At 39.2% G+C, this 12408-nt stretch overlaps 1 protein-coding gene across 2 annotated transcripts in view; it reads left to right on the top strand.

Annotated features, from left to right (window-relative positions):
* Positions 1–12408, top strand: part of FSTL4 (follistatin like 4) — a 209761-nt gene that overhangs the window by 172025 nt on the left and 25328 nt on the right. For both annotated transcript variants that reach the window (XM_083871698.1, XM_083871699.1), the window contains one exon: positions 9396–9516. In XM_083871698.1, coding sequence (XP_083727824.1) covers positions 9396–9516 — 121 coding nt within the window. The remainder of the gene's footprint in view (positions 1–9395; positions 9517–12408) is intronic.

The raw sequence follows: 12408 nt of genomic DNA, 5'->3' as shown, positions 1-12408 counted from the left end.
AAGAGGCAGAGTTATGTCCTTGCACATGAGCTGACTGGTTCCTGAATGATTCAACACTCCCATGGAGTGTAATACAGCAGGAAAAAGCATCACTTTTTGATCTGTTTCAACTAGTATATTATTGAGAAAGTATATCTGAAGAGCACTCTGAGATTGTTACAAGGAGAAAAAAAGAGATATTTATTCCTCAGTTTTAATGTGTCACATATCAATTTATGACCACTATCAGTTTGTCGTATAACACCTGCTACTGGTGAACATCAACTTTTCTAGTCTAATGAACACCTCCACAACTTTGTCATCTTTAACTACACTGTGTAAATTCTTTTATGTTCTGTATATACACTGCCATCTGTATTCTGGTCTGATTGCTTGAGGAGGCACAATTTGGGGATTGCCATTTTCTATTTTATCTCTTCCACTGTGGGTGTTATGTAGGATACTTGAGCTCAGGCATGTTTACTCTCTGGCTACTGAGGATGGGCACCTGCATGTGTGAAGCATTTAGTGGCAGCAGAAACGGTCCTTCAGCTGCTAAATGCAGCCTTTTATTTATCATAGAAACACAGAATGGTTTAGGCTGGAAGGGACTTGAAAGCTCATTTTGTTCAAACCCCCCTGCCATGGGCAGGGACACCTTCCTCTATACCAGGTTGCAAAAAGCTGCATCCAGCCTGTCCTTGGACACTTCCAGGAATGGGGCATCTACAGCTTTTATGGGAAACATGTCAGTGCCTCACCACTCTCACAAGTAGGATTTTTTTCCTAATATCTAATCTAGCCCTACTCTCTTTTAATCCATTCCACATTGTCCTGTCACTGCATGCCCTTATGTAAAAGTCCCTCTCCATCTTTCTTGCAGATTCCCTTCAAGTACTGGAAGGACACAATTAGGTCACCCTTAATCCTTCTGTTTTCCAGGCTGAAGGATCCAAATTCTCTCAGCCTTTCCTTACAGCAGAGGTGCTCCATCCCTCTATTCATCTTGGTCTTTTCTTAAACACCTAACAGCTCAGGTCAGGGGGTGGCAGTAGACAGTTCAAAGCTTCAGCTTCACGTGGGTACAGACATTCACATTAAACAATAATCTGTTTAAAGGCATTGACAGCAGAAAGTAAAGGCAGCATGCTTCTTAATGTACTTGAAGGTAGTTAATTAAGTTACTTCAGTTTTCCTTTAGTACGCCTCAAGCAGAAACTCGATTGCGTTTCTGCTTTTCACAATAAGGTTGGCAATTTGGCTAATTGGAAGTGCAACAGGAGATTAATTGTACTTTTTTAACTTCAAGAAAATCCTCCCTGCTCTTGGCACGTTGGTAATCACATACAGACCTGAGGATAGTCACACACTTGGAAAAATCCTGGTATTATATTTCAATTAAACTTTCTCTTCTAAATGCTAATTCAAGAAATCAAATGAAATTAGAAGCTCAAGTCTGAAAAAAACAGTCATGCCAAATAGGTGTGAGAGCAGCAGAGGAAAGGCACTCCTTTGTTACTTTATTGTCTCCAGATTCATGACAAGTGTGATCTGAGAAGGTGACCTTTGTTCCAGGGTAATACTGGGTGTGACAAAGACAGTCAACAAAAACTTAGATAATCCTAAATTTGTGCAGAACTGAAAGATTGAAGGTTACTATAAAGCCTACTTGTTTAACTGCATTAGTTACATCACTTTTATGTGATATCTTGATTGGCAACAAAATATTTATAATTTTTCATTTCTCTCTTAATCAGAAGCTTTCATAAGCAACTAGTAATAATTTGTCGTGTCCTGTCCGTGGGAGCTCTGTTAATGAATTGTCACAAAGCTATTGCAGAAGAGCCATCCTAATGGTACATGTAATTAAACGGTTTCTCTTGCAAACATTTAAGATTGATTTTAGCATAAAAATATTATTTCTCCATAAATTACCCATCCATATTATTTATCCATTAGAAGTCCCTTTGCAATTCCACTTTAATAAAGTCACGTCAACTTTTCTCATGCAGAAAATAACTATAATATAGCTGAAACTGATAAAATTGTTATAGCTATAAATTGATTTCTGACTACAAAAGTGAAGTGGTTAAAATGTGTCATCATTCAAAATAATATACTTTTACCTCCTAGGAACAAGCGATATGTTTTCTCAAGTATGTGATTATGAAAGCATTCCTCAATTTGAAAATAAAATTAAGTCCTCATGGAGTCAAATGCATATAGTATTTATAGGGTATTGTTTCACATGACTTGACATTATCTCCAGAGAAACATGTGTAAATTGATAAAATTTATAAATACAAGTTGCTCCTTCAGAAGCATGGTGAAAGAGAAGATTACCATAAGAAAACAAATCTGGTGTAGAGGTGGATAAGAATTTGGTGAATTACCAAGTGTAATGCAGGTAACTATAGCCTAAGCTCATTAGTGTCTTTCATTACTCATTTCATTTTAATCTGTACGCTTTAACTCACACTGACACTGGATAATTAGTTCAAAAATAGGCTTTACATAACCACTTGTGTAAATACAGAGTTCTTCATTTTTGCTGATGTCAGCTAGGATGGCACAGCCTTGCTCTCTCAAAACATCGCAGGCACAGAGCTCCAGACCACAGCCTTGATTGGTTGTGCTACCTGTCCTGATACACACTGCATGTATATTCATGAAAATGTCCCTTTTCCATGTATAATAGTTGAAACCCAAAGTAAACAGCCAACCTTTAAAGTGCAAGTCACTGGGATTAGTTTTCTCATTAAAATAGGCTGTATTAAGACAATGTATTCATGATGTTTTTAATGTGGATTCACTGTTAAATAATAAAAAGCTCATGTGTGAATAACCCCATTAATTCCCTGCTAATAGAATTTGGGCCATTAAAATGATCAAACTCTGGGCCATTCTAGATACTGCAGTGATGCAGTGATAGGAGCAAGTTACAAAAGGTTGCATATTTAGAACAAAGTTTTTTCTCTTTCAAATCAAAGTTTATGAAATTACTTCTAGTTTCTTAAGGTATTTGTTTACAGGTTCTAAAATAGAGGTTAAGTGCAAAATTACTACTGACAGTAGTAATATATTCTGAATATAGTCTCAAAATAAAATTTTTCATAATGAAGATTACAGAAATTGTATCCACTTGCATTTTTAGGAATGTAGCTTCTATTTATTTTCCTTGTCATGTTATCTCTGAGTTTCTCAGGATGTAAAACTCACCCATTTTTTAGTTTTATTATAATTACACAACTATCTAAAAGGTTCATTTCCATATTCTCAAGGCAAAAAAAAAAAATTGACTCACCAGCAGTCTTATGTTGTGTTAAGTTCTTTGAGCAGAAAAACAAGAAAAGATAAATTAATGCCCCATCAGGCTGTGTTTACAATGGTATTCTGGCATTTGCTTAAGGCTGAATTTCTCTCCATATAAATTACTAAAGTGATGTGTAAAACCAAGAACAAATAATATTAATGAAGCATAAGTTCTCAGCTTGTCTCTAGATATGAATTATTAAAAGCATCAAAGAAAGTGATTTAAGGACCCATGATTAATTTAGTTTGTATTATTTTTATATGAATCACTCATGAATCTATTGTAAAAAAGATCAGAGACATTTCATTAGTGAGGAGAAATCATTTCCAAAGTGATAGCCATTGTTGTAGATTTTGCATAATAATAATCTCATTAAATGCTTGGGTACATTTTGTTTTAAAATCCTGTAAACATTATCAGAGAGATATTTCTAGGACACTGAGGATCAGGCAAGCTTTTTTAGTGTGAACTGGCTAATACTGGCTGGCTGCTTTGCTGGTGATTGTGAGATCAGAATGGTGTTTTTCTCCATCTGGAAATATCCAAGGCCAGGTTGAGTGGGGCTTGGAGCAACCTGGTTTAGTGGAAGGTGTCCCTGCCCATGGCAGGGAGTTGGGGCAAGATGAGATTTAAGGTCCCTTCCAACCCAAACTGTTCTGGGATTCTAGTGGAAAACTGGTGACACCAGCAACCCTTTTGCCAGGACTGTTTTTTTCAGAGGCATTGAAACCACCTGGAGAAGGTTTCCAGCTTCCCTGGGCTTGGGAAAGGGCTGAAATGGAATGGATTTAAATAAAATGAATTATTATTTGTAGTTAGAGTAATAGTAGTATTTGGAAAGCAAATCTCCTAAGAGAAGAACCACTCAGGGAACATCATTCCCTCTGCCATTATTTCTGCTATGAACATTTTTAAACCATCATGGTGAGAGTGTCAACTGTCTTTAGGGCTCCCTCCCACCCTGGCCCAGTATTTATTAGGAGCATTCAATATCTAACTTGGATGGTTTAAAATCACTGTATGGGTTTAAATGGCTTAAACAAGGGAGTGTGTAACCCACAGTGCCATACTGTGGGGTGACTGGTGCCAGTGTACCCCCCTGAGATGGGATCCCCATCCCTGGGGATGTGGAGAATCTCTGGCTTCATGTCGGTAGGATTGACTTTTCGGTTTCTTCTTCCTATTTATGGTTTGAAGTCAAGTTTGAGTTTTTTTTCTCAAGCAACTGGAAGTTAACCTAAAAAATAATGAGTGTCTATGCTCATTCCTCTTCAAACTTCCTGAAAACCAAGAAACTTTGACAAAACTTTAAAGGGTTCTAAATGTTGGAACAACCCCCAAGGCATGTTAGAAAGCTTCATTAAAATGTATCTGAAACAGGCAAAAGGTGGATGGCAGTGTCCTGCACCCTGTGACATCACAGCCAGCTCAGCATCCAGGGTTAATGCGATCCTCCCTGCCAGCTCCTTCCTGGGTGTCAGAGCAGCAGATTTGTGGTGTTACAATCACAGGCTGGAATTCACTTGAGACAGGATGTGAACAAGATTTACAAGTAATATGCAATGTTTTACACATCTCTGAGCGTGGTATCTCCGAACTGCAGCAGAGTGCATGACCAGGGAATGCATTAGAATGGGAATAGGATAAATAAATATGAAAAATATTGTGTTTCGAGAGACCTATGCCTTGGGTAATCAGTAGTGATGGAAAGGAAAGGAAATGCTATACCAAAAAAAAGGTATACATCCATTTTCTAGGATCTGCTTTGTTGGTTTTTTTAAAGCAACTTTTTAAAAAATATTTTATGGATTATCAAGCTGTTATCAATGTAAAATGCAGGGTGGTGTATTTTATTTAATCTTGAAAAGTTCAAACATATTCTGAGGTCATTTAATCAATCCTTTGTTTGAAGGGTAAATGCAAGACATGAAAGAAGCTCATGAAGGACGAGAACTTTTTTATTTGAAAAAGGCAGAGAAAAGGTGATACAAACTGCTGGAGAAGTCAATTTATCAGCTGCCACTAGCAGACCTTATCAATTATGAGAAATTATAAGCATAGCTTTCTGAATTTTTTTTATTAGAAGAATTACTATGTAATGAAATTCATAAGGAAGAGGTGATGAACGCCCTGCCCTTATCTGGCTGCTTTGATGCAGGGCTAATGATTCTGTGAGGTTAGATGGAGGCTCCTTCTAGTTCCATCACTTCTCTTTCTTCCTCTTCACAAGTAAATGGTGAGATACCCCATCCCTGAGCACCCACGTCCATTCCAGGGACACCCCATCTCTGAAAGTGTTCGAGGCCAGGGGCATGGAGCACCCTGGTTTGGTGAAAGGTGTCCCTGCCCATGGCAGGGGGTGTTGGACCATGTGAGCTTACAGATCCCTTCCAACCAAAACCTTTCCATGATTCCATGATAATTCACCTTCCGTGATAAATGAGGAAAACCATGTCTCAGAACCTACTTTTTTGCCTTTCTACTGATTGCCTGTTGTTCTTAATGGGATGATACATTTAAATGTCTTTTCAGTTTACTGTGGGGCATTACTAGGGTTGTTACTAGGCAGTAACAGCTCCCTGAGGTATGCAGCACTTGCTGAGCCTTCCAGACAGCCCTAAAATACTCAGTTTTAAAGCTGGGATAGATCTGGTGAGAGAAGAATTATGTTGCATCAGTTTTATAGATGTTTTTGTTCTGCTCTGACTGCTTCAGACTTGTGACTTGGAGAACTGGCTTAACAAGCACAAGCCATCTGAACTAAATCAAAATATGTGAAAATATTTCCTCTGCTTTTTCCCACTGTGAATTATTCCCATTCCCTCTGCCCAACCCATCCACATCCAGCAAACCAGAGCAGCAGCTCAGCAGCTGTCAATGCTCACTCACACTCTGTTATCCCAGGGCAGTGGCCTGTGAGCAGCTGAGCAGCTCCTCAGAGCTCCCAGAGGCAGTGCAGCATGGAGGGGGATATGGGACACATCCCAAATACATCTCACAGCTTCTAACTGCAGCACAGCACTCCTGACTGCAAGATGTGGAGTTAGAGGCTATTAAGGAATCAAAGACTCATCATTTCTTAATGCTCCAGGGCTTGGGTTTTTACAGCACTTCCAAATACACCCTTATGAAATACACAAAGAAAGTGCTTGTGCATAAGAATGAATCCATAGATATAAAATGTAACAGCAAGATCCTAATGTACTAACTACATCTGCAGGAAAACACTAGGAGAAACCATGAGCTGCAATAAACACACAGAGAGTCAGATTTGTTAGAGAATTCAGTCTACCTTTTGTAGCAACAAAAGGTTCAATATTAAACATTTAATACCACAATCACTTTTCCCTTCCCACACCTAAACGCTTTTAATTCTTAATAATGTTGTTTTTATATATGAAGTTACTGTGTGTGCAGGTTCCAATACAGGGTTAATAATTCTCTTCTATACCTGACATGGTGATATGGTGCTAACCTAAATTATCTTTGATAATCTGTCTTTAATCACCAGAAATCAGAAAATAGATTTTAAAAGTCACAAATTGTGATTTTACCAATATAAGCCCCTCTTTTCAAGAAAAACACATTTGGAATGGAAGTTAATATTATAATAGTGTTGCACCTGTTTTGTGTCGTGCAAGGGTTTTTGTTTATATTAATACATTTGTATGCATTAGAAAAAACAGATCATCCTTACAAAGACAATTGCAGAGCAAAACCAAGCATTCAGAATATTTTTCTACGATATTTTAAAGGAAGTAACATACTTAAATAGAGATTATATTGTCCTGGTTTTCCACGACTCCTTATAAATCATTCCATTTAAGTAGCCATCCTGCTTTTATTGATCTAAACTCAGTTTTCATTTCTTTTACCTTAAAAAAACTATTAAGACCCCTCCAGTGCAAGCATTTTCTGTATCTCATGTAAATGCCATTTGAACAGGGTTGGTGTCTTTTCTGTTAGCAGTTACTCATGCATCTTTGCTTTCAGGAAAGATCTAACTGACCAAAAAAACAGGCACATTCTTGAAATGGGGATTTTTGAATAGATACTTGTAATAATGTATTGGATAACTTAACCAGCTTATCCCATAGTGTTGATGCCTGACACCAAGGTGACAATAATATCTGAGATGCTTTTGATTATAGATAATGGATTTCAGATCATCTGTGGATTTACTCAGATTCTTTGTAATTGTTCATACATTTGCCCATTGGAGCAGCACAGCCAGCAGAACCAGGATTGTGGATATGTCTGTGCCCTCTCAGGTGAAGGTCTGTGCTTTGGGAAGGGTTGTCTCCTGCCAGTAAACTCTTCATTTCTCAGTGTTCACTTTCAATCTGCCTTAAAACATGTCTAAAAACTAAAATTCTCCACCGTCTGTGATGACCTGCCACTGAGAGGTGAGGCATGAAGATGCTTCTTAGTGCCAGACAGAAGATTTTGGAGAAGATTCACGAGCTGACAGAAGTAGTGCCAGATCAATCCATACTACAAGAGATGGAATGTTCTGTAGTTCTCTTGGAGGTGCCAGCTGGCATTGCAGAATCACAGCTTCCTTCAAAAAATGTTCAAAGTGTGGTGTCTGGAAAGGAAGGTTTTAAACTGCAAAGCACATGCACCCTGAAGAGGCAGGAAATGTAAGATGTAAGGAGCCCCAAAAGGTTTGGGGTTAGGAATCAGCCCATCCACTGATCAAACAACTCCTGCTTGTAATCTCTGAGCACCTGGCAGGGGCTGGCAGCAGCAGGTGGATGTGGATGGTTCCTTACAGCGCTGGAGGAGGGAAGGAGCAGCATCACAACTTCTGAGTGTGGATTCCCTTCCTCCAGCATGAAGAAATCAGGAGCCAAGTTCTTGACTCCAAGCAAGCAGATCAAAGTGATGTTCCTGTTTAATCTGTGCCCCCTGGTGGGTTCTGCCATGGCAGTGAGCTATCACCTCCTCAGGGCACACACTGCTGTGTGTCGCAGGGTGGCAGCAGGCAGGACCTCCTGGAAGGGCTTTCCCTGCACACCCTGGGCTGCAGGCTGGCTTCCAGCTGCACACTGGGGTTTTGAAAACAAGTCCTTGTGTTTTCATAAGCAGAACCACTCGCCAACATTCACCGTGTTGTACTGAGTTTGTGCCACCCTGACTTAAAGTTGAATTTTCCCATAATATTGCAGTGAAATTATTCAAAGAGAATTCAGTTTAACATATTTCACACGTGGGAATGATTACAGAAAAATCATCCTTTCAGCTCATGAACTGTTTTTAAATGTATCCTCCTGAGATTGCACAGAAACACAAACACCCTGAAGCTGCAGAAAGTCTGCAGGTTGGTGGAGTAACAAGAGAAACTCCTTCACATATCCATCAGTGCTGTGGTTCTCTTAGCTGTAATTCAGTAAATAAATATTGAAATTAATAAATAAATAATGAATTGAAATAAATTCTTAAGCAGGGTGCTTGTACAACATATTCAAGTGCCAAAAATGTGTGTACTAACTCAATCCTTCCCATCTGTAACTAAAAATTGAAATAATGCAACAGCAGATCTAGGAAGATGAAGGGGATGAAGAAAGATACTTGTTAAGTAGTTACAGATCTAAACAGGTGTGTTTGAGAAAAGGCTTTTTCTCTTCCTTGTCTCCTGCCTAGGATATTGTCTGAGATAAGTGACAAAGAGCTTCAGTTCTTTTTCATCAAGTCTCAAGGCTGCCGTTCATTTTCTAGGAACCAGCACAGATAAAGGAAACCTTAACCCACCCAAACGTTAGCATTTTATGCATCTGAGGTTAACAGGTAGATATTAAATTCCCCTATAAATTAAACAGCTGGAAATGGCCGTCTTTTTTATGTGGAAAGAGCACCTTGTTAGCAACAAGCACAAAAGTTCATATTCTCAGATGGGTCACTTTACCTTACTCTTAAATTGCTGCTCATTTTCTCCCTGCATGTTGATTTATGAACTCTATAGCCTACTGTTCAAAATTCAAGCTGTGTCCCCAGGCTGCATTGCTATCAAAACCTCTGAAAAGGTAGTCTCTGTTCACATAGTGTTTAAAATATTGTTACTAAATAATAAGGCACCTTTCCTGTCTTTTGTTCCATTCAGGATTTTGGAGAAGATGATTCCCTCTACATCACCAAGGTAACAACTATTCACATGGGCAATTACACCTGTCATGCCTACGGCTATGAAGAGCTGTATCAGACCCACATCCTTCAGGTGAATGGTTAGTAAATAGCATATATGACATTCCATGAAAATGTTCCCTAAGAAAAGTTGTGTGTTAACCTCATTCACATAGAGATGTGTAAAGCCAGAGCCCAAATTATCTGTGCATGAGAGCAAGCACAGCTTGAGGTTCACTCACTCATGCTGTCACACAAGCAGTCAAAAATAAAAGTATCAAGGGGAGATGTGTATAATTACCTGGGCTTCAGGAGGCATCTTCACTGTGAAACAGACTGTCAGTGACATTTCCATAGAGTTAAGAGCAGAATTTCCAAGCATCTCTTGAAGTAATTCCTACTTTTGTCAACAGGAGTGTTGCCTCAATAATTTCTTCTTCCAGAAAATCATTTCTGTTGCATGAAATAGCCCAGGATATTTAAATAAACACAGCAGTGTTTCCAAAACCAGCTAACTCCCAGCTATATATCCAGGTTACCTGGTTGTACAGAGCTTGGTTTGCTGAGGGCTATTTACCATGGCTCACTGGATTGCAAAATGAGGGCAAACCATTTTACAGGTGAGAGAATCACACAATCCATATTCCAGCATTCTCGTTCACCTCCGTCCCCTGGACTGCATTTGTGCCTGGTGGAACTTACATGTGGAACTTACATTCAGGTGCTCACTATCTATCTCCTGACCTCAAGTTCACTCAGTCAGATTTAGTTTAGAATTACATTAGATTAAGCCAGCATTTCATCAAGGGGCCAGCCCACAGAGTATCCACTTCCATAGCAGCAAACAGCATTTCCCAACTTCAGTCCCATTTTTACATGTGCTGATGATGCCCAGCAGTGACTCCAGAACAGGGGACACCCATTACTAACTATGGGTACATTCTGGTATGAAATGAGATGTGCACTGTGGGATGTACTCTGGTATGAAAGTATTTATTTTTAAGGAAAATTCAGTAACTTTATTACAGGGTATATATATTATAAGGAAAACTAATATTTAGTCCTTTCTCTAGGTGTGTATTGAGCTGCACAAAGGAAAGCTTTTAATTAGTAAGAGCAGGTACATAGAGGTCTGTAGTGAGAAGAAAAACAGTAAAGAGGGATACTTGTGCATTTTAAGAAGAGCCATGGTGGACATGAGGTTTTGTTTCAAGTGCAGCTCAGGTTTGCTGGACGTGTGTAAGTGCTCCCCGCCACCACATGAGTACCTGGAGAAAAGCACAAAATATCTGGTTGATCTGAATGAAAGCTGACTTAATGTCTCTACATAATTATTTTTCATCTTTTGAGAAAGTAAACTGTAAATCTCAGCAATGTGGAAAACTAAGTCGTGTATGCTGCAGCTGAGAAAATGAGCTTCCTTCCTCAAACTGCTGTTTGTTTGATGAATGGCAGTTGAAAGAAAAGCCAGCTAACAACTTAATCCCATGTCTATTATGTGATGTATTATGAGGCCTGAATGGAGTTTAGTTGGCAGACAACAATGTAGACTTTATCAGCACTGAGAATAGAAGGCCCAAAGGCTTTGAAACTTAAACCAGAATGAGAGGAAAGCTGGATGGAGTGTGGGGAGGGGCTGATCTGTTCCATACTCACGCTTGCCACTTAGATTTAACTTGTTATTGAAAGATCACATTTTCTTTTTAAGTGGAAGTTTCATATCATAGGTGTGTGGGGTTTTTCTTGCCAAAAGAAAAATGCTGTTATACAAAAACCACTATCTGTGTGGGCTTTTTAATATGCTATATAGTCACTAAATACAGAATAAAATGCCTTGCATTCTGATATCAACTCGGGCTTGCTATAAAACATTGTAGGGTCTAGAAATCTTTGTCTCACAGCATCTGATATTCCCATGTGAGCCATTAGGCTTAGCAAAGCTGGGTTTTTGCAATGCTTGATGTGGCTGCCCACATCACTAAATTCCCTCCTTTTCTGCCTGTGTCCTCCAGCAGCTGATGCAGGACTGACAGCCCTGATGGCAGGACATTGTTTGCCTTCAAATGCATTGGAGGGTTCCCAAGGCAGAGCCCTTCACAGGGAAACCTCAGTTTTTAGTAACTTAAAGGACAAATGGAGGAATTTTTCTTGACAGGAGTAGAGGGAAGAAACTGAGCCAAACTGAATTGAGTGAAGATGCTGAGAATCTAAGTGTAGTTGATGGGCTCTGTTCAGCGCTGGGGCTTGTCTCTGCCTGTCTGTATCAAACTAAAAACTCCATCTTCAGCATGGGAGGGTTTTGGTTGCTTTCCTGTGTTGGACTAAAACGGTAAGAGAATGTGACAGAACCAAATCAGGCAGAACTCGGGTGTATCTGCTCGCCTGTCTCCTCTAGGGAGGCACTGATCTACTTTCAACATCAAAAACATGGGAGCTTTTTATTTTATGAAAATTATCAGAATTTTTCTTTTCACACCTCCAAAGTTTGTCTGTTGGGAGAGAACAGAGAAAAAAGAACCAGCTGGAAGTAAAAGGGTTTATCCCCAACCCTTCCCAAGCCTGCTGTGTCTGTACAGGCAGGTTCTAATTTTTAGACTGTTTTTCAGTTAATTCAGTGTTTTCAAAGCTGCAGTAACTCTTCCAGCATCCTTGGGTTCTTTTCTGTAGCACCTGGGCCCTGTCTTACTGTTCCCACTAGGACACATCAGTCCAGCTCACAAAAGAATCTGGTCCTAGTTACATGTGCTCTCTTCCTCTGCTTTTATCCAACATATTAGATGCTCTTTAACTTATTTTTTTTCTTTGCCTCTTTTTAGAACATAGCTCTAAATTGTAACATTAATTAGGTTATATAGGAAATAAGCAAATACAAGCTTAAATAGAAAGTTTACAACCCAGTTTTAACAACATTTAATGTTTCTGAGATTTGGAGCTCTGCTACCACTCAACTGCTGAATGCTATGTAGTGTTTCCCTATGTATCAGCTGGTCCAG

This window comes from Zosterops lateralis (genome assembly GCF_965231275.1).
Source record: "Zosterops lateralis genome assembly, chromosome: 14".
Classification (NCBI taxonomy): Eukaryota; Metazoa; Chordata; class Aves; order Passeriformes; family Zosteropidae; genus Zosterops; species Zosterops lateralis.
The sequence above is the reverse complement of the archived record's forward strand: the minus strand, read 5'-3'. Positions and strand labels throughout refer to the sequence as shown.